Source organism: Somniosus microcephalus, chromosome 1 (assembly GCF_052327205.1).
Source record: "Somniosus microcephalus isolate GS21.2 chromosome 1, FLI_Smic_1.0, whole genome shotgun sequence".
NCBI classification, from domain to species: domain Eukaryota; kingdom Metazoa; phylum Chordata; class Chondrichthyes; order Squaliformes; family Somniosidae; genus Somniosus; species Somniosus microcephalus.
Window position 1 is genome coordinate 257524654 of NC_140987.1, and position 22291 is coordinate 257546944.

Here is a 22291-nt window from a genome sequence, read left to right on the forward strand (position 1 = left end):
GCGAGCAGGAAGCTTAAAAAGGCTTCAGAGACCCAGGTAAGGCCTCAGACCGCGGGTGTCGGCGGGAGGCGCGAGCAGGAAGCTTAAAAAGGCTTCAGAGACCCAGGTAAGGCCTCAGATCGCGGGTGTCGGTGGGAGGCGCGAGCAGGAAGCTTAAAAAGGCTTCAGAGACCCAGGTAAGGCCTCAGACCGCGGGTGTCGGTGGGAGGCGCGAGCAGGAAGCTTAAAAAGGCTTCAGAGACCCAGGGAAGGCGTACCAATCCCCAATCTTGGAACTCAGAGGGAAGGAGAGAGGTAAAAAGTAATCCAAGTGTGACGTCACCAGAAAGCGGGTAAGTGATTGGTTGGTAAGTATTTCTCTCTTTTTAAGCTTAAACTCTGTGGTTTATAGTTTCTAAGGTGCGATATTCATCATCTAGAATCGGGGCAGAGGGTATTTAAAAATAATATTAATAAATTTAATTAATTACATAGAATGGGAGATCAGGTGATGTGTTGCTGCTGCAATATGTGGGAGCTGGTGGACACCATTGATGCTCATGGTGATCACATTTGCAGTAAGTGTTGGCTGCTTGAGGAATTCCGGCTCCATGTTGAAGAGCTGGAGTCTGAGCTTCAAACACTGAGACACATCAGGGAGGGGGAGAGTTACCGGGACTCTGTGTATCAGGAGGTAGTCACACCAATTAGATTAATTAATTCAGATGTAGTCCGTGGCCAGGGTCAGGATGGTGTGACTAGAAGTGAGGCAGGTACGGGGATCCAGGAGGTAGTGTTGGAGGAGCCGCAGCCCTTGCTCTTGTCCAACAGGTTTGAGGCTCTTACTCCCTGTGAGGATGGGAACAGGGACTGCGGGGAGGATGAGCAACCTGGCCACAGCACCATGGAGCGGGGGGCCATTCAAGTGGGGGGAGTTAAAAGAAATGTTGTAGTGGTAGGGGATAGTATCGTTAGGGGGATAGATAGGGTTCTTTGCAGCCGAGAGCGAGAGTCCCGAAGGCTGTGTTGCCTGCCCGGTGCCAGGGTTAAGGACATCTCCTCTGGGCTGGAGAGAAACCTGGAGTGGGAGGGGGAGGATCCAGTTGTCGTGGTCCATGTTGGTACCAACGACATAGATAGGACAAGGAAGGAGGTTCTGCTGAGGGAGTTTGAGCAGCTAGGGGCCAAATTAAAAAGCAGAACCACAAGGGTAATAATCTCTGGATTACTACCTGAGCCACGTGCAAATTTGGCTAGGGTAAATAAAATTAGAGAGTTAAATGCGTGGCTCAAAGACTGGTGTGGGAGAAATGGGTTTTGCTTCCTGGGACACTGGCATCAGTACTGGGACAGGCGAGAGCTGTTCCGTTGGGACGGACTTCACTTGGCCAGTGCTGGGACTAGAATCCTGGCGAGTCGAATAGCTAGGGCTGTAGAGAGGGCTTTAAACTAATTAGTGGGGGGGAGGTTTTAAGAGAGCGAAAAATAAAAATGACAGCGGAGAAGGCAATAGAGCAAGGTAGCAGTGGGGGAATTAAAAACCAGAGCCTATCAGGAAGGGACAGAATGTATAATGATAAAGGTAAAGTAGTAAAAGCAGGAATAAATTGTCAGAAAACATGTATGAAAGTTCTTTATCTGAATGCACGCAGCATTCGTAACAAAATTGATGAGTTGACGGTGCAAATAACTACACATGGGTATGATCTGGTGGCCATTACGGAAACATGGCTGCAAGATAATCATGAATGGGAACTAAACATACAAGGGTATTTGACAATTAGGAAGGACAGACAGGAAGGAAAGGGAGGTGGGGTTGCTATGTTAAGGATGGAATCACTGCAATAGTGAGAAATGATATTGGGTCAAAGGATCAGGATAGTGAAACAGTTTGGGTGGAGATAAGGAATAATAAGGGGAAAAAGTCACTAGTGGGCATAGTCTATAGGCCTCCTAACAGTTGCAACTCTGTTGGTCGGAGTATAAATCAGGAAATAGTTGGGGCTTGTAATAAGGGAACAGCTATAATCATGGGGGATTTTAACTTTCATATTGACTGGACTAATCAAATTGGGCATGGCAGCATTGAGGAAGAGTTCATAGAGTGTATTAGGGATGGGTTCCTTGAGCAGTATGTAACTGAACCAACCAGGGGGTCAGGCAATCTTAGATCTGGTCCTGTGTAATGAGACAGGATTAATAAAAAAATGTCCTAGTAAAGGATCCCCTTGGAATGAGTGACCATAATATGGTTGAATTCCAAATTCAGTTTGAGGGTGAGAGAGTTTGGATCTCAAACCAGCGTACTAAGCTTAAATAAAGGAGACTATGAAGGTATGAGAGTAGAATTGACTAAAGTGGACTGGGAAAATAGATTAAAGTGTAAGACGATACAAGAGCAGTGGTCTACATTCAAGGAGATATTTCACATCTTTCAAGATAAATATATTCCACTGAGGAAAAAGGGGAGTAAAAGAAAAGACAGCCATCCGTGGCTTAGTAAAGTAATAAAGGATAGTATTCGACTGAAAACAAGGGCATATAAATTAGCCAAATCTAGTGGGAGGATAGAAGATTGGGAAGCATTTAAAAGCCAGCAAACAATAACTAAAAGATTAATTAAGAAAGGGAAGATAGATTATGAAAGTAAACTAGCAAAAAATATAAAAACAGCAAGAGTTTCTACAGCTATATAAAAAGAAAAAGGGTGGCTAAAGTGAACATTGGTCCCTTAGAGGATGGGACTGGGAAACTAGTGGTGGGGAACATGGAGATGGCAAAGACGCTGAACAAATATTTTGTATCAGTCTTTACAGTACAGGACACTAAAAATATCCCAACACGGGACAAACAGGGGGCAATGGGGGGGAGGAGTTAAACACGATTAAAATCACTAAGGAGATGGTACTCCGTAAAATAATGGGACTTAAGGTGGATAAATCCTCTGGACCTGATGGCCTACATCCTAGGGTCTTGTGAGAAGTGGCGGTAGGGATTGTGGATGCATTGGTGATCATTTTCCAGAACTCCCTGGACTTAGGAAAGGTCCCGGCAGATTGGAAAACTGCTAATGTAACACCCTTATTTAAGAAGGGAAGTAGACAAAAAGCTGGAAACTATAGACCAGTTAGCCTAACATCTGTGGTTGGCAAAATGTTGGAGTCCATTATTAAGGATACAGTAACAGAGCATTTGGATAAACATAATTTAATAGGACAGAGTCAGCATGGTTTTACGAAGGGGAAGTCATGTTTGACAAATTTGCTCGAATTCTTTGAGGATGTAACATATAGGGTGGATAAAGGGAAACCAGCGGATGTAGTGTATTTGGACTTCCAAAAGGCATTTGACAAGGTTCCACACAAAAGATTACTGATCAAGATAAAAAAATCACAGGATTGGGGGTAATATACTGGCATGGGTGGAAGATTGGCTATCTAACAGAAAACAAAGAGTTGGGATAAATGGTTCATTCTCGGGCTGGCAATCAGTAACTAGTGGTGTTCCGCAGGGGTCAGTGCTGGGATCCCAACTCTTTACAATCTATATTAACGATTTGGAGGAAGGGACCGAGTGCAACATATCCAAGTTTGCCGACGATACAAAGATGGGAGGGAAAGCAGTGAGTGAGGAGGACATAAAAAACCTGCAAAAGGACATAGACAGGCTAAGTGAGTGGGCAGAGATTTGGCAGATGCAATATAATGTTGGAAAGTGTGAGGTTATGCACTTTGGCAGAAAAAATCAAAGAGCAAGTTATTATCTAAATGGAGAGAAACTGCAAAGTGCTACAGTACAAAGGGATCTGGGGGTCCTGGTGCATGAAACACAAAAAGTTAGTATGCAGGTGCAGGAGGTGATCAGGAAGGCCAATGGAATCTTGGCTTTTATTGCAAGGGGGATGGAGTATAAAAACAGGGAAGTCTTGCTGCAGTTATACAGGGTATTGGTGAGGCCACACCTGGAATACTGCATGCAGTTTTGTTTTCCATATTTAAGAAAAGATATACTTGCTCTCGAGGCGGTTCAGAGAAGGTTCACTCGGTTGATTCCAGAGATGAGGGGGTTGACGTATGAGGAAAGGTTGAGTAGGTTGGGCCTCTACTCATTGGAGTTCAGAAGAATGAGAGGCGATCTTATCGAAACATATAAGATTGTGAGGGGGCTTGATCGGGTGGATGCGGTGAGGATGTTTCCACTGATGGGTGAGATTAGAACTAGGGGGCATAATCTTAGAATAAGGAGCTGCCCTTTCAAAACTGAGATGAGGAGAAACTTCTTCACTCAGAGGATAGTAAATCTATGGAATTTGCTACCCCAGAGAGCTGTGGAAGTTGCAACATTAAATAAATTTAAAATGGAGATAGACATTTTCCTAGCAGATAAGAGAATTAGGGGTTACGGGGAGAGGGCAGGGAAGTGGACGTGAGGCTAGGTTCAGATCAGCCATGATCCTATTGAATGGCGGAGCAGGCCCGAGGGGCCGTATGGCCTACTCCTGCTCCTACTTCTTATGTTCTTATGTAAAGAACAAAAGGGAAGGTCTGTGTTAGGCTGGAAGGCAGGAGAGATTAAAAGACAAAAGGGATGATGGTGCAAGGCAAAAGGAGATGGTAATGGGACAAGTTAAAAAACAAAAGATGACTCTGGATGAAGTGTAAATGACAATGGCAGAATCATCAACAGCTGCCATGTCAAAGAGAGAAGAAAACATAGGGGCCGAGGTTATAGTCTGAAATTGTTGAACACGATGTTGAGTCCAGAAGGCTGAAAAGTGCGTAATTGAAAGATGAGGTGCTGTTCCTCGAGCTTATGTTGAGCTTCATTGGAACAGTGTAAGAGGCCGAGGGCGGAGAGATCAGAGTGGAAGTGGAGGGGAGAATTAAAGTGACAGGCGACCGGAAGATCGGGGTCACACTTACAGACTGAACGGAGGTGTTCCGCAAAGCGATCACCCAATCTCCTCTCTTTGCCTGACCTGCTGAGCGTTTCCAGCATTTTCTGCTGTTGTTTCAGGTTTTTTTACGTTGATTCTCTGGATGTGGGCGTCACTGGCAAGGCCAGCATTTATTGCCCATCCCTAATTACCCTCGAGAAGGTGGTGGTGAACCGCCTTCTTGAACCGTTGTAGCCCGTGTGATGAGTTTCTCCATAGATGTTTGGTACAACTGAGTGACATGCTAGGCCATTTCAAGGGATGGTTAAGAATCAACCACATTGCTATGGGTCTGCAGTTGCATATAGGCCAGACCGGGTAAGGACGGCAGATTTCCTTCCCTAAAAGGACATTCGTGAACCAGATGGGGTTTTACGACAATCTGGTAGTTTCATGGTCACCATGGTAAGCTGCCGCACTGGTCATTGGTTAACTAGGTTGTATTGCCGAGTCAAACAGCGTAGAAAGATCCCAGGTTCAGTCTTTTATCTGACACATTAGCTGATCTCAAGGTTAGCTCAACTTATCTCCACCACTTTGGGCCAACAAGACAGAACTAGGGGGCATAGTCTTAGAATAAGGGGCTGCTCTTTCAAAACTGAGATGAGGAGGAACTACTTCACTCAGAGGGTGGTAGGTCCATGGAATATGCTGCCCCAAAAAGCTGTAGAAGCTACATCATTACATAAATTTAAAACAGAAATAGACAGTTTCCTAGAAGTAAAGGGAATTAAGGGTTACGGGGAGCGGGCAGGAATTTGGACATGAGACTAGGTTCGGATCGGTCATGGCCCTGTGGGTAGCGGAGCAGGCCCAGGGGCCGTGTAGCCTGATCCTGCTCCTATTTCGTGTGTCTAATTCTGTTAGATTCAGGAGATGGTTCTGAGATAGTGGATTGGCGGTTAGGATCAGATCAGCCATGATCTTATTGAATGGCGGAGCAGGCTCGAGGGGCCGATTGGCCTGCTCCTGCTCCTATTTCTTATGTTCTTATGCTCCACACACGGGATTATGAAAACTGCTGCCGAAATATTTCCATTATTTAGATCGACGATCAGGTCTAAAAATAAGCTAACCGGCATTCTGTTAAACAGCTGCCACTTTATGTTTTAATCAACTGGATTGAGAAAGTTACCATTTAAGATACATTTTCATTCTTTAATACCATGTATTTTTCTGTATTAAACTGCATCTTCCAGATATCTGCCCATTCTCCTAAACTATTTCCATCCTCTTGTGCGTTCTGGTTCTGTCCTGTTCTGGTCTCCTGAATTCTTCCTCCCAGCTTGGCATCATCAGCAAAAATTGATATCCGCCTCTGATAGAGGTCTTTAAGATTATTAAATTGTTTGATAGGGTAGATGTAGAGAAGTTGTTTCCACTTATGGCGGAGACCAGAACTGGGGGTCATAAATATAAGATAGTCACTAATAAATCCAATAGGGAATTCAGGAGAAACTTCTTTACCCAGAAAGTGGTGAGAATATGGAACTCACTACCACATGGCGTGGTTCAGGTGAACAGCATAGATGCCTTTAAGGGGAAGTTAGATAAACATGAGGAAGAAAGGAATAGAAAGATATGTTGTTAGGGTGAGAGGAGGCTCGTGTGGCGCATAAACACCGGCATATCCGCTGGGCAGAATATCCTGTTTGTGCTGTAAATTCTATGTTTTATTCTCTTACCCGTCGAGGTACAATCATCGAGACCGGCTCAATAAGGCTCTTAATCGTCACTAATTTGTAGAACCTGAAGACTTCACAGGTAGAGACATCCAGGCCCCTCTTTGGCATTACACCTGCAAATTGAAAAATAACAACAAATTTATACCCAAAGTCTTGTTGCCTCTGCTATTGCATTTTCCCCTCTTGCCAAGAAGACCTAGGTGGGGGAGGTATTTATACTCCTTCTTGGCCATTTAGTAATTGGCCATCAGGTTGTGCAGATCCATGCAGTGATGTCACCAGGTATCACGCAGTAGTATCTCTCGCCTCCGCCCCTGCCTCAGCTCATCTGCTGCCGAAACCCTCATCCATACCTCGGTTACCTCCGTTACCTCCAGACTCGACTATTCCAACACTCTCCTGGCCGGCCTCCCATCTTCCACCCTCCATAAACCTGAGCTCATCCAAAACTCTGCTGCCCGTGTCCTAACTCGCACTGTCCTGGTCTCCCATCACCCGTGTCCTAACTCGCGCTGTCCTGGTCTCCCATCACCCGTGTCCTAACTCGCGCTGTCCTGGTCTCCCATCACCCGTGTCCTAACTCGCGCTGTCCTGGTCTCCCATCACCCGGGTCCTAACTCGCTCTGTCCTGGTCTCCCATCACCCGTGCTTGCTGACCTACATTGACTCCTGGCCTGGCAACATCGCAAATTTAAAATTTCCGAATTCCTCCGTTGCCTCGCCCCTCCCCATCTCTGTAATTTCCTCCAGCCCTATAACCCTCCGAGATCTCTGCGCTCCTCCAATTCTGGCCTCTTGCGCATCCCTGATTTCCATCGCCCCACCATTGGCGGCCGTGCCTTCAGCTGCCTGGGCCCTCAACTCTGGAATTCCCTCCCTAAATCTCTCCGCCTCTCCGTCCTCCTTTAAGACCATCCTTAAAACCTACCTCACCTGTCCTACTTTCTCCTTTTGTGGCTCAGTGTCAAAATGTGTTTGATAACGCCCCTTTACTACATTAAAGGCACTATATAAATGTAAGTTGTTGCTGTAGGTATATTTAAGGCGTTGGTATAAAAATATTACAAGAAAAAAAAAATCACACTTAAGCCAATAAGTTTTGAGAGAGATTCCGTTAATTTAGCCCCCGAAGTTGTGGACAGACTTGGCTGTGTAACGACCAGTATTTAACAGGAACAGTTAGCACTTTTTGGGAAGAGGGAGAAGAAAAACAGGGTGGGGGTGGGGGGGGAACAATTGCAACCAGTGTGTGAGACATCATTTCCACATCGAAAACAAGTTAGTTATTTCCAATATGCCAACTCGCTCAGGTCAGTAACTCTGTTTCAGTCGCATCACACACACACACACGTGCATGATTCAGTTTCAAAAACTAATCTTCCACGTGGAATTACCAGGGTCTGCTGCTACCACTCAAGGTCATTGCATAAGAAATTCTAGTGTAATAAGAGGACATTCAGCCATCAGGTGAAGTCCATCAAGTATTCCTTCATACATCACACGTTAGAAAGGATCTCAAGCAACGTTCCCCCTAATTTTTTGGGTGAGCTGCGCTGTCCCTTTAATGGGCTGCGCGGCCCATTCAAAGTTTCACGCATGCGCGAAATGTCCCATTGAAAAGCCGGTCATCGGCTTGCATGGGACCTCCAGACAGCTGTGCAGTTTAGCGGGAACGCTGATCTCAAATCCTTGGAGAGTGCGCAGAGGAGATTTACCAGAATGGTACCAGGGACTTCAGTTATGCAGAGAGACTAAAAAAGCTGGGATTGTTCTCCTTAGAGCAGAGAAGGTTAAGGGGAGATTTAAACAGAGGTGTTCAAATTTATATGGGGTTTTGATAGAGTAAATAAGGAGAAACTGTTTCCACTGGCAGGAGGGTCGGTAACCAGAGAACATAGATTAAAGATATTTGGCAAAAGAACCAGAGGGGAGATGAGGAGAATTTTTTACACACAGCACGTTATGATGATGTGGAATGCGCTGCCTGAAAGGGTGGTGGAAGCAGGTTCAATTGTAACTTTCTGACGACCATGTGTGCGGGAAGTGTATCCAGCTGCAACTACTGGCAGACCGCATTGCGGCACTGGAGCTGCGAATGGATACATACTGGAGCATTCGCGATGCTGAGGACATCGTGGATAGCACGTTTAGGGAGTTGGTCACACCGCAGGTAAAGGCTGCACAGGCAGGAAGGGAATGGGTGACCGCCAGGCAGAGTAGTAGGCGCAGGCAGGTAGTGCAGGGGACCCTGTGGCCATCCCCCTCTCAAACAGATATACCGCTTTGGATATTGTTGGGAGGGATGGCTTATCAGGGGAAAGACAGCAGCAGCCAACTTCCTGGCACCATGGGTGGTTCTGCTGCACAGGACAGGAGGAAAAAGAGTGGGAGAGCGATAGTAATAGGGGATTCTATTGTAAGGGGAATAGATAGGTGTCTCTGCGGCTGCAAACGAGACTCCAGGATGGTATGTTGCCCCCCCTGGTGCAAGGGTCAAGGATGTCTAGGAGCAGCTGCAGAGGATTCTGGAGGGGGAGGGTGAGCAGCCAGTTGTCGTGGTGCATATAGGTACCAACGATATAGGTAAAAACCGGGACGAGGTCCTAAAAGCTGAATATAGGGAGTTCGGAGGTAAATTCAAAAATAGGACCTCAAAAGTAGTAATCTCAGGGTTGCTACCAATGCTACATGCTAGTCAGAGTAGAAATAGAAGGATATTTCAGATGAATACGTGGTGAGAGGAATGGTGCAAGGGGGAGGGATTCAAATTCCTGGGACATTGGAACCGGTTCTGGGGGAGGTGTAGCACGGTGGCATAGTGGTTAGCACTGTTGCCTCACAGCGCCAGAGACCCGGGTTCGAATCTGGCCTCGGGCAACTGTCTGTGTGGAGTTTGCACATTCTCCCCGTGTTTGCGTGGGTTTTCTCCGGGTGCTCCGGTTTCCTCCCACAGTCCAAAGATGTGCGGGTTAGGTTGATTGGCTATGATAAATTGACCCTTAGTGTTAGGGGGATTAAATACGTGGGGTTACAAGGATAGGGTGGGATATGTGTTGGTGTAGGGGTTACGAGGATTGGGTGGGATATGTGTCGGTGCAGGCTCGATGGGCCGAAATGGCCTCTATCTGCACTGTGGGGTTTCTGTGATTTCTCTGTGAGGTGGGACCAGTACAAACTGGATGGTTTGCACCTGGGCAGGACCAGGACCGATGTCCTAGGGGGAGTGTTTGCTAGTGCTGTTGGGGAGGGTTTAAAATAAAATGGCAGGGGGGTTGGGAACCTGTGCAGGGAGACAGAGGAATGGGAAACTAGGATAGAAGCAAAAGACAGGAAGGAGAAAAGCAAAAGTGGCATGCAGACAAGTCAAGGGATTAAATCAAACAAGGCCACAGTAAATAATAGTTCTAAAAGGTCTAAGCATGTTAAAAAAACAAGCCTGAAGGCTTTGTGTCTTAATACGAGGAGCATTCGTAATAAGGTGGATGAATTAGCTGCGCAAATAGATGTAAATGGATATGATATGATTGGGATTACGGAAGCATGGCTCCAGGGTGACCAAGGCTGGGAACTCAACATCCAGGGGTATTCAATATTCAGGAAAGACAGGCAAAAAGGAAAAGGTGGTGGGGTAGCATTGCTGGTTAAAGAGGAGATTAACACAATAGTAAGGAAGGATATTAGCTCTGATGATGTGGAATCTGTATGGGTAGAGCTGAGAAATATCAAGGGGCAGAAAACATTAGTGGGATTTGTATACAGACCCCCAAACAGTAATGCTGAGGTTGGGGATGGCATTAAACGGGAAATTAGAGATGCGTGCAATAAGGGCACAGCAGTTCTCATGGGTGACTCTAATCTACGTATAGATTGGGCTAACCAAATTAGTAATAATACTGCGCAGGAGGAATTCCTGGAGTGTATACGGGATGGTTTCCTGGACCAATATGTCGAGGAACCAACTAGAGATCAGGTCATCTTAGACTGGGTATTATGTAATGAGAAAGGATTAATTAGCAATCTTGTTGTGAGAGGCCCCTTGGGGCGCAGCGAACATAATATGATAGAATTCTTCATTAAGTTGGAGAGTGAAGTAGTTGACTCAGAGACTAGAGTCCTGAATTTAAATAAAGGAAACTACGATGGTATGAGGCACGAGTTGGGTAGGATGGATTGGGGAATGTTACTCAAAGGGCTGACGGTGGATAGGCAATGGTAACATTTAAAGATCGCATGGATGAACTACAGAATTTGTTCATCCCTGTTTGGCATAAAAATAAAACAAAAAAGGTGACACAACCATGGCTAACAAGGGAAATTAGGGATAGCATAAGATCCAAGGAGAGGACATATAAATTGGCCAGAAAAAGCAGCAAACCTGCGAATTGGGAGCAGTTTAGGATTCAGCAAATGAGGACAAAGGAATTAATTAAGAGGGGGGAAATAGAGTATGAGAGTAAGCTGGCAGGGAACATAAAAACTGACTGTTAAAGCTTCTATAGATAATCTACATCCTAGAGTACTTAAGGAAGTGGCCCTAGAAATAGTAGATGCATTGCTGGTCATCTTCCAAAATTCTATAGATTCTGGAACAGTTCCCATGGATTGGAGGGTAGCTAATGTTACCCCACTATTCAAAAAAGGTGGTAGAGAGAAAACAGGGAATTATAGACCGGCAAGCCTGACATCGGTAGTGGGAAAAATGCTAGAGTCCATTATAAAAGATGTAATAGCAGAGCACTTGGAAAACAGTGACCGGATCGGACAAAGTCAACATGGTAAATTGTGCTTGACTAATCTACTGGAATTTTTTGAGGATGTAACTGGTAGAATAGATAAGGGAGAACCAGTGGATGTGGTGTATTTGGACTTTCAGGAGGCATTCGATAAGGTCCCGCATAAGAGATTAGCATGTAAAGTTAAAGCACATGGGATTGGGGGCAAGGTATTGACTTGGATAGAGAACTGGTTGGCAGACAGGAAGCAAAGAGTTGGAATAAACGGCTCTTTTTCCGAGTGGCAGGCAGTGACTAGTGGGGTACCGCAGGGATCGGTGCTAGGACTCCAGCTATTCACAATATATATTAATGATCTAGACAAGGGAACTAGATGTAACATCTCCAAGTTTGCAGACGACACAAAGCTGGGTGGGCGTATGCGCTGTGAGGAGGATGCCGGGAAACTCCAGTATGATTGACAGGTTGGGTGATTGGGCAGATGTATGGCAGATGCAGTATAATGTGGATAAATGTGAGGTTATCCACTTTGGTGGCAAAAACAGGAAGGCAGATTATTATCTGAACAGCAATAGATTGGGAGAAGGGGAAGTGCAACGAGACCTGGGTGTCCTTGTGCACCAGTCGCTGAAGGTTAGCATGCAGGTGCAGCAGGCGGTTAAGAAGGCAAATGGTGTGTTGGCCTTAGTAGCAAGAGGATTCGAGTACAGGAACAAGGATGTCTTGCTGCAGTTGTACAGGGCCTTGTTCAGACCACACCTTGAGTATTGTGTGCAGTTTTGGTCGCCTTATCTGAGGAAGGATGTTCTTGCCATGGAGGGAGTGCAGCGAAGATTCACCAGACTGATACCTGGGATAGCAGGAATGACATATGAGGAGAGATTGGGTTGATTGGGCTTATACTCGTTGGAGTTTAGAAGAATGAGAGGGGGTCTCATTGAAACTTATAAAATTCTAACAGGACTAGATGCAGGAAGGATGTTCCCGATGGCGGGGGAGTCCAGAACCAGGGGTCACAGTCTAAAGATAAGAGGTAAGCCATTTAGGACAGAGATGAGGAGGAATTTCTTCACCCAGAGAGTGGTGAACCTGTGGAATTCTCTACCACAGAAGGCAGTTGAGGCCAATTCATAAAATATATATTGAAGAAGGAGTTAGATATATTTCTTAAGGCTAAAGGGATCAAGGGATATGGGGAGAAGGCAGGGACCGGGTACTGAGTTTGGATGATCAGCCATGATCTCATTAAATGGTGGAGCAGGCTCGAGGGGCCGAATGGCCTACTCCTGCTCCTATCTTCTGTGTTTCTATGTTTCAATAGGGTAGTGGATATACACTTAAAAAGGAAAGGAAAAATTTTCTGGGCTATGTGGAACGAACAGGGGAGTGGGACTGATTGGATAGCTCTTTCAGAGAGCCGGCACAGGCACGATGGGACGAATGGTCTCTTTCTGTGCTGTATCATTCTTTAATCCTCGCACGCAACACCACCACCTGCTGATGCCCTACTTTGCAGAACACCAAATTCCTTCTACTTCTTTCACGGAAAAGAAAATCAAGCAATGTTGTTAATATCGCCATAACCCTTATTATCAGCATTGCACCGTCACTGGACATTGGTAAATAGCTACATCTCAGACAATAAATGATGTACGTCTTTTTTCCAGTTTAAAAAAAACCCCACTATATAATACTCTTAATAACTAAAAAAAAAGACTACATAGCTCAAGCCAAGTCAACATACCCATTCCCTTCTGAGGTAATGTAGAGCGGAAATCCATCAAGAAGTGTAGATAAGGTTTCTCAGAGCTTATTTCATAGTACCTGATGCTCCCTTCACCCTATGAATATAAGAATGAAAGTAGATAACGAGGTGCAATCACTGCAACTTTAAATGCAGAAAGTGTACCAACTAACTAAGCTCAGATGGACAATAATAGTGCTAGAACGATCCTTCCTTTTAAAGGAGGATGTACACATGCATCGATCAAGGTGTCAGCCTTGGTGGTGTGGTATTACTCTCGCATCGGAGTCAGAAGGTTGTGGGTTCAAGCCCGGTCGCAGGACACTAGCAGATAATCTAGCTCGACACTGTCGCAGGTGTCGTCTTTTGGATAACACATTAAACCGAGGCCACTGTCTGCCGTCTCGGGCGGACATGAAAGATCCCATGGTACTATTCGAAGAAGAGCAAGGGAGTTCTCCCTGGTGTCCTGGTCAACATTTATCCCTCAATCAACATCACTTTTTAAAAAAAGTTTATCGGGTCATTTATCTCATTGTATGTGGGAACTTGCTGTGCGCAAATTGGCAGCTGTGATTCCCTAGATAACAACAGTAACTGTACTTCAAAAGTACGTCATTAGCTCTGTGACTCCCTCAGGACATGAAAGGCATTACATAAATGCAAGTTCCTTCCTTTCATTTCTATCAGTGTCCAGACCAACTCTTGCATTAAAAAAAAAATTCTTGATTAAATCATTTTCTTGATTTTTTCTCTTAACACTTTCATCTTTTTCATCATCATACTTCTGTGCCAGCAGATGCTTAGAAAATCATGAGGAGATTAGTGTGAGGAAAGGCCGTTCAACTTATCTAAAATGCCATGGGTCGCTGCACAGGCCACTTCATCACCCTCCTCTCCTGCCTCCATCCCAGAAAGGCTAACAGGTTAGTTAGAAACCAAGCTGAAGCAAAACTCTATGCATGATTGAGGGGGAAAAAAAGGAATATTTTGACACTGTACAGGTCGCTGGCCAGACCACATCTGGAGTACTGCGCCCAGTTTTGGCCCCCCCACATGGTGGGTGATGTCGTGGCCTTGGAAAAGGTCCAGGGAGCTACAAGGATGATTCCTAGCTTAAAAAACCTCAGCTATTCAGATAGGCTCAAGGACCTTGGTCTATTTATAGAGCAGCATAGACTTAGAGGTGACTGGTGAGAGGTCTATAAAATCATATTCCAGCTTAACAGACTGTGGAGGACACGGGGACATGAGTTTAAACGGTGTGAGAGAGTAGGGATAGACTGGATGTTGGGCGGGTCTTCGTGTCCCAGAGAGTAGCAAGATGGCTGGTGTGCTGGGTGCTGACTCTCTGCTTGTCTTCAAGAGGGAGCTGGACCGGTTCCTGACTGGGGCAGAGATTGCATCATATAGAAGGTATGTGTCTTTATAGCGAGCACTTGGTCCGTGTGATCTCCTGCACTGGTTTCGATTGCTTGAGGAATTTTAGAGTATTTTTTCCTTTATTGGCCCTGGATACTTTCTGGGGTTTTGGATACTTTTTGTTTTGTTTTTTTGCCTCTCCCAGAAGATTACATGGCTGCGGGGGACGACAGGGGGGGCGGTGATGAAGTCATGATGGTGTGGGGCAGACTTGATGGACCAGCTGGTCTTTCCCTGCCCATCCATTTTGTATGCTCACAAAGGGTATGGGGAGTAAGCAGGAAAATAAGGTTAGACTAAGTGGCTCACGTAGATTAAAACACCAGCACAGGATTGATGGGTCTGTTTCTATGCTATTACATTCTAATGATTTGACTCGATGGATGAGATTTTCTTTGAGTATGGGGGGAAAGAAGGGAGAGAATGGTCCCTCTAAGCGGCGCTTTGTTCTGCGCAGCCTGTTTCGTTCAATGCGCGGTCCCTTTAAATTTCTGCACATGTGCGGTATTCACAATGTAAAAGCTAGTGAGCGGCCTGCGCGCGACCCGACGGATTACTATGCACGTAGCTTAGAGGGAACATTGGACACAATTCTGGAATAAATCAGTCACCACTCTGGGAACTTCTGTGTATCACAGGATTGTCACTTTGAAGTTAGGAAACACTTCTACATACAAAGGATGGTCGAAGTTTGGAACTCTCTTCCGCAAACGGCAATTGAGGCTGGGTCAATTGCTAATTTTAAATCGGAGATTGCTAGATTTTTGTTAAGCAGAGGTATTAAGGGATATGGGGCAAAGGCGAGTATATGGAGTTATATCACAGATCAGCCATGATCTCATTGAATGACAGAACAGGCTTGAGGGGCTAAATGGCCTCCTCCTGTTCCTATGTAACCATCTTTTACACAGTGAGGCTGGTATTAGGACAATGCCAGGCAGCAATGCATCTGACTCCGATGCCTATTCCAAGAAAATTAGTAACATACGTTGACATATTTAATTAATTTTACAGCTCGCAGGAGTGGGGAGGTGGATAAATTTGCTAAAACACATCAAATTATCTCGCATTTCCTCACGAACAGAATGAAAAGAACACAAATGGCAGCTGGACTTACACAGACACGGTGAAACAAAAATGAATTGCAACACGTGTAAGGATGTGGATAGAGAGAGATATCATGGGAAGGAAATGAGCAATTTGGAAATACACTGGGGGTACTTTTGATGGAGGTCGATAGTGTAAAATGTACAAAATCGCATCAGCCCCCCACCCGCCCCCCTCCAATTATGAACAGAGTAAAATAGGAACAGGAGGAGGCTATTCAGCCTCTCGAGGCTGTTTGCCATTCAATTAAATCATGGCTGATCTGTATCTTAACTCCAGTTACCCGCCTTGGTTGTATAACTCTTAATACCCTTGCATAACAAAAATCGACCATCAGTTGAGAACATACATCTCTCCCGATTTTAATTTCCATTGACTTCAAAATTACCCCCAACATTTATTTGACGAGCTCACATACATAGGCCCAAAGATTAGAAACTTGACCTAACTTGATGGAAGGAACTGATTTAAGATGAGCACTTTCAGTGGAGGCAAAAATCTGATGGATCGGGTCGCCTGCATGTTGTGGAACCACCTCTCTCTCTCTTCCCCCACCCCTCCGCTTCAATGGGATGACAATCAGGCAGGTCCAACAACAGGTAGACAATCTGCTTTGCCAGATTACTGACCAAGGGTTAAAAGTTATTGAACCTCCCCTGCATCTCTTTGACACTAGCATACCTCAAAATTATTTTCAATAAATGAGATCACAGGTCTTACCTTTCCTGCCAAGTAAAGCATGTGTGTGTCAGGGTCATAGAACGGAAAAAGCACTCCCAAGGACCCATCCACATCCTCCTCCCGTAAAGGCACAGATAGGTCTTCCTGAATAATTAAAAAAATAGAAAGGGTGCTCATTAATCCAATGAAACAAAACAAACAATTTTTTTTGGTATTCATTCACGGGATGTGGGCGTCGCTGGCAAGGCCAGTCTTTATTGCCCATTCCTAGTTGCCTTTGAGAAGCTGGTGGTGAGCTGCCTTCTTGAACCACTGCAGTCCGTGGAGTGAAGGTGCTCCCACAGTGCTGTTCGGGAGGGAATTCCAGGATTTTGACCCAGCGATGATGAAGGAATGGCAATATATTTCCAAGTCAGGATGGTGTGTGACTTGGAGGGGAACTTGGAGGTGGTGGTGTTCCCATGCACCTGCTGCCCTTGTCCTTCTAGGTGGAAGAGGTCGCGGGTTTGGGAGGTGCTGCCGAAGAAGCCTTGGTGAGTTGCTGCAGTGCATCTTGTAGATGGTACACACTGCAGCCACGGTACTCCGGTGGTGGAGGGAGTGAATGTTTAAGGTGGTGGATGGGGTGCCAATCAAGTGGGCTGCTTTGTCCTGGATGGTGTCGAGCTTCTTGAGTGTTGTTGGAGTTGTACTCATCCAGGCAAGTGGAGAGTATTCCATCACACTCCTGACTTGTGCCTTGTAGATGGTGGAAAGGCTTTTGGAAGCGAGAGGTTTCGTGCAAGGACGGGACATCACCACGTGTTTTCTTTTTGCTGCACAGAGACAAGAGCAATGCTTGTGATGAATCTGGAGACTGGCAAATGTGACTTCCCTGTTCAAAAGAGGAGAGATAAACTGGGAAATTATAGGCCAGGTAACCTTACTGCAGTCGCTGGTAAATGACTCGAGTCCATAATACATGCACGAGTTAATTGGGGTCAATCAGTACAGATTTCACAAAGTTATGCTTGACCAACCCTACTTGAAGAAATAAGAGAAAGGGGAAATAATAAAGGAATTGCAATATATGTGAAATTTTCAAAGACTATGTGGTAAATTACCACATTCGAGAGGTAAAGTTAAGGAAATTCCTTGCCACCATCATCAGTTTTTTTTTTAAACGAAAAAGAGGAAATCAGATAGGTTGCTTGAAAAAGAAGAACTAAGGAAATGTGGCCAATTATATATCGGTGGTTGGAGAACAGAAACCAAAGGATTTGGGTTGGTGGGAGTTTCTTGGACTGAAGATGTGGCAAGTGGTGTTCCATAAGCTTTGGGGCATTCTTACAATTCTGGACTTGGGAATTGAAGAAAAAATATCAAAATTTGCTGATGACACCAAATGGAGGAAGTATGGTACATTGTGATGACACAGATATGTAGATAGGTGGAAAAAGTAGTAAAATGTAAGTGAAAGTAAGAAGTTATGTTAAACTTGGTTAGACCACACTTTACAGTGCACGGTTTTGATTTCATATTACAAAAAATGATATTGAGGCACTGGAGAAGGTGCAAAAAAGATTTACTGGATTGATACCAGAACTGAGAGGTTATACCCATCAGGAAAGATTGAACAGGCTGGGGCTCTTTTCACTAGAAAAGAGAAGGCTGCAGGGTGACCCGATAGAGGACTTCAAAATTATGAAAAGGGTTTTATAGGGTAGACATAGAGAAGATGTTTCCACTTGTGGGTGAGTCCAAAACTAGGGGCCATCAATATAAGATTGTCACTAATAAATCCAACAGGGAATTCAAGAGAATCTTAATTTCCCAGAGAGTGGTTAGAATGTGGAACTCGTTACCACAAGAAGTGGTTGAGGCGAATAGCATAGATACATTTAAGGGGAAGCTGAATAAACACATGAGGGAGAAAGGAATAGAAGGATATATTGATGAGGTTAGATGAAGAGGGGTGGAAGGAGGCTCATGTGGAGCATGGACCGGTTGGGCTGAATGGCCTGTTTCTGTGCTGTAAATACTGTGCAACAGGGAAAGAAAACGCACCTTAAATTGTCAGATTTTAAATGAGGTAGAGAAGCAGAGAGAACTTGGATTGCAGATACACAAGTCATTAAAGGTGATAGTGCAATTAGAAAAGGGTATGAAAAGGCAAATAGTTTTGTATCTAGAGGCATAGAATACAAAAGTAAGGAGTTAACGTTCAATTTGTAGAAGACCTTAGCTAGACTGCAGTTGGAGTTTCAAAAAATTACATTTGTTCTTGAGATATGCGCGATTCTGGCAAAGCTGCATTTTTGGTGCCCATCCCTTGTTGTCGTAAGATGACGCTGGTGGGCCTTTAACTGGATCTACCGGAGTCCTTGTGTTGATGGTGTTCCGACAATGGGCTAGATAGGGACTTCCAGAATTTTGATCCAATGTCGATGCAGGAATGGCAGTATATATTCAAGTCAAGTTGGTGTGTGACCTGGAGGTGATGATGTCCCCATAATCTTGCTGTGGTTGTCCTTCTCGTGTCAGCTGTGACTCAGTGGGTAGCACTCTTGCCTTGGAGACAGAAGGTTGTGGGTTCAAGTCCCACTCCAGAGACTTGAGCACATAATCCAGGCCGACACTCCCAGTGCCAGTACTGAGGGAGTGCTGCATTATGGGAGGTGCCGTCTTTCAGATGAGATGTTAAACCGAGGCCTCGTCTGCCCTCTCAGGTGGACGTAAAAGATCCCACGGTCACTATTTCAAAGAAGAGCGGGGGCGTTACCCCCAATATTTATCTCAACCAACATCTTTAAAATGGATTATCTGGTCGTTATCACATTGCTGTTTATGGGAGCTTGCTGTGCACCAATTGACTGCCTCGTTTCCTACATTACAACAGTTCTTCATTGGCTGTAAAGCGCTTTGGGACATCCTGAGGTTATGAAAAGCACTATATAAATGAAATTTCTTTCTCTCTTTCTTCTTGGAGGTAGCGGTCACAGGGCAAGGTGGTTCTGTTAAAGAAAGCTTGTATAACTTGCTGCAGTGCATCCTGTAGACAGTATATACTGCAGCCACATCACGCCAATGGTGGAAGGGGTGGATATCGAGTCCAGTGGCAAGAGTACTGATCAAGCTACCTGCTCCATCCTGAATGATGTTGAGCTTCTTGAGCACTGTTGCACCCATCCAGCCATGTGTTAAGTATTCCATCACACTCCTGACTTGAGCCTTGCAGATGGTGGATAGGCTTTGAAGGGTCCTGGAGGTCAGCCATTTGTCGCAACCTCTGCCCTGCACTTGTAGCCACATTATGGATGTGGCTGGTCCAGTTATGCATCTGGTCAATGGTGATGCTGTTGAAAGTCAGGGGGAGGTGGTTGGACCTTTTCTTATTGGAGATGGTTATTACATAGCATAAAGGTTACCTGGCTTTAGTTATGCCAAATCTAGATGTTGTCCCGGTCCTATTCTAGGCTGCTTCATTGTCGGAGGAGCTGAACACTAGAATTGTCAGCCTGCAGCCCCACTCCTGACCTTTTAATTGGGGGGGGGGGGGGGGGGGCGGGAGGAGATCATTGATGAAGTAGCTGAAGATAGCTGGGCCAAGAATAATTCCCTGAGGAACTACTGCAGAGGCATCCAGGGCTGCAGTGATTGGCCTCCAACAATCACAATCATCTTCCTTTGTGTCAGGTATGATTCCAACCACATTGTGGGTGGTTCTTTATAAGAAAGCTATAAATCTTCTTCAATAGCCCCTCCCAAACCCATGACCTCTACCACCTGGAAGACAAGGGCAGCAGGAGCACCTTCAAGTTCCCCTCCAAGTCAGACACCATCCTGACTTGGATGAAGTCCCATTCACCCATCCCCTCTGTGCTCACTGACCTACATTGGCTCCCGGTCCTGCAACGTCTCAATTTTAAAATTCTCATCCTTGTTTTCAAATCTCTCCATTGCCTCAACCCTCCCTATCTCTGTAGCCTCCTCCAACCCTATAACCCTCCGAGATCTCTGCACTCCTTTAATTCTGGCCTCTTGCGTATCCCCGATTTTAATCGGTCCACCACTGACCACCGTGCCTTCAGCTGCCTAGGCCCTAAGCTCTGGAATTCCCTCCCTAAACCTCTATGGCTCAGTGTCCTCCTTTAAGACGCTCCTTAAAATCTACCTCTTTGACCAGGCTTTTGGTCACCTGTCCTAATATTTCATTATGTGGCTCGGTGTCAAATTTTGTTTGATAATCGCTCCTGTGAAGCGCCTTGGGATGTTTTACTACGTTAAAGGCGCTATATAAATGCAAGTTAGAGTCATAGTCACAGAGTCATAACGGCTGGCTCTCTGTAGAGCAATCCAGTCAGTCCCATTCCCCTGCTCTATCCCTGTAGCCCTGCAAGTTTATTTCCCTCAAGTGCCTATCAGTCTCCCCTTGAAAACACTGAATGTCTTTGCTTCCACCACCTCCGTCGGCAACGAATTCCAGGTCGTCACCACTCGCTGCGTAAAAAAGTTTTTCCTCACATCCCTCCTATATCTCATTAAAAGATGCAATATAACGTTGATAAATGCGAGGTTATCCACTTTGGTGTCAAATTATCTGAATGGCAATAGATTGGGAGAAGGGGAAGTGCAACGAGACCTGGGTGCCCTTGTGCACCAGTCGCTGAAAGTAAGCATGTAGGTGCAGCAGGCGGTTAAGAAGGCAAATGGTATGTTGGCCTTCGTAGCGAGAGGGTTTGAGTACAGGAACAAGGATGTCTTGCTGCAGTTGTACAGGGCCTTGATAAGACCACATCTCGAGTATTGTGTGCAGCTTTGGTCGCCTTATCTGAGGAAGGATGTTCTTGCCATGGAGGGAGTTCAGCAAAGATTCACCAGGCTGATACCGGGGATGGCTGTATGACGTACGAGGAGAGATTGGGTCGATTGGGCTTATAGTCACTGGAGTTTAGAAGAATGAGAGGGGATCTCATTGAAACTTATAAAATTCTAACAGGACTAGACACTAGATGCAGGAAGGATGTTCCCGATGGCGAGGAGTCCAGAACCAGGGGTCACAGTCTAAGGATAAGGGGTAAGCCATTTAGGACAGAGATGAGGAGGAATTTCTTCACCCAGAGAATGGTGAACCTGTGGAATTCTCTGCCAAGGCAGTAGAGGCCAATTCATTAAATATATTCAAGAAGGAGTTGGATATATTTCTTAAGGCTAAAGGGATCAAGGGATATGGAGCGAAGGCAGGAACAGAGTACTGAATTTGGGTGATCAGCCATGATCTCATTGAATGGCGGAGCAGGCTCGAGGGGCTGAATGGCCTACTCCTGCTCCTATCTTCTATGTTTCTATGTTTCTTGCCCAAAACCTTAAATCTGTGTCCCCTAGTCCTTGTACCATCAACTAGTGGGAACAGCCTTTCCCTGTCTAGCCTATGCAAACCTGTCATAATCTTGTACACCTCTATCAAATCATCCTGCAACCTCCTTTGCTCTAATGAAAACAAATCCAACTTCTCCAACCTGTCCTTGTAGCTAAGATCCCCCATCCCCGGAACCATTCTGGTAAATCTCCTCTGCACCCTCTCAAGGGCCTTCACATCCTTCCTAAAGTGTGGTGACCAGAACTGGACGCAATACTCCAGTTGTGGCCTAACCAGCGCTTCATAAAGGTTCAGCATAACTTCTCTACTTTTGTACTCAATACCTCTATTTATAAAGCCCAAGATCCCATATACTTTGCTAACCACTCTCTCAATATGTCCCGCCACCTTCAGGGACCTATGCACATTAACTCCCAGGTCCCTCTGTCCCTGCACACTCTTTAAAACTGTGCTATTAAGTGTATATTGCCTCTCCCTGTTCCTTCTGCCAAAATGCATCACCTCACACTTCTCCGTATTAAATTCCATCTGCCACCTTTTCTATGTCCTGTTGCAGTCGATTGATAATCACTGTTTGGTGTCATCGTCAAATTTAGAAATTCTACTCCGTATTCCAATATCCATGTCAATTATTATATCAAAAAA

At 45.3% G+C, this 22291-nt stretch overlaps 1 protein-coding gene across 4 annotated transcripts in view; it reads right to left on the bottom strand.

Moving 5' to 3' along the window:
• The window catches only part of LOC147124745 (coronin-2A-like), a 252134-nt gene that overhangs the window by 13539 nt on the left and 216304 nt on the right, over positions 1–22291 (bottom strand). For all 4 annotated transcript variants that reach the window (XM_085992637.1, XM_085992628.1, XM_085992646.1 and 1 more), the window contains 3 exons: positions 16327–16431; positions 13078–13174; positions 6601–6713 (listed from right to left, as the gene is read on the bottom strand). In XM_085992637.1, coding sequence (XP_085848763.1) covers positions 6601–6713; positions 13078–13174; positions 16327–16431 — 315 coding nt within the window. The remainder of the gene's footprint in view (positions 1–6600; positions 6714–13077; positions 13175–16326; positions 16432–22291) is intronic.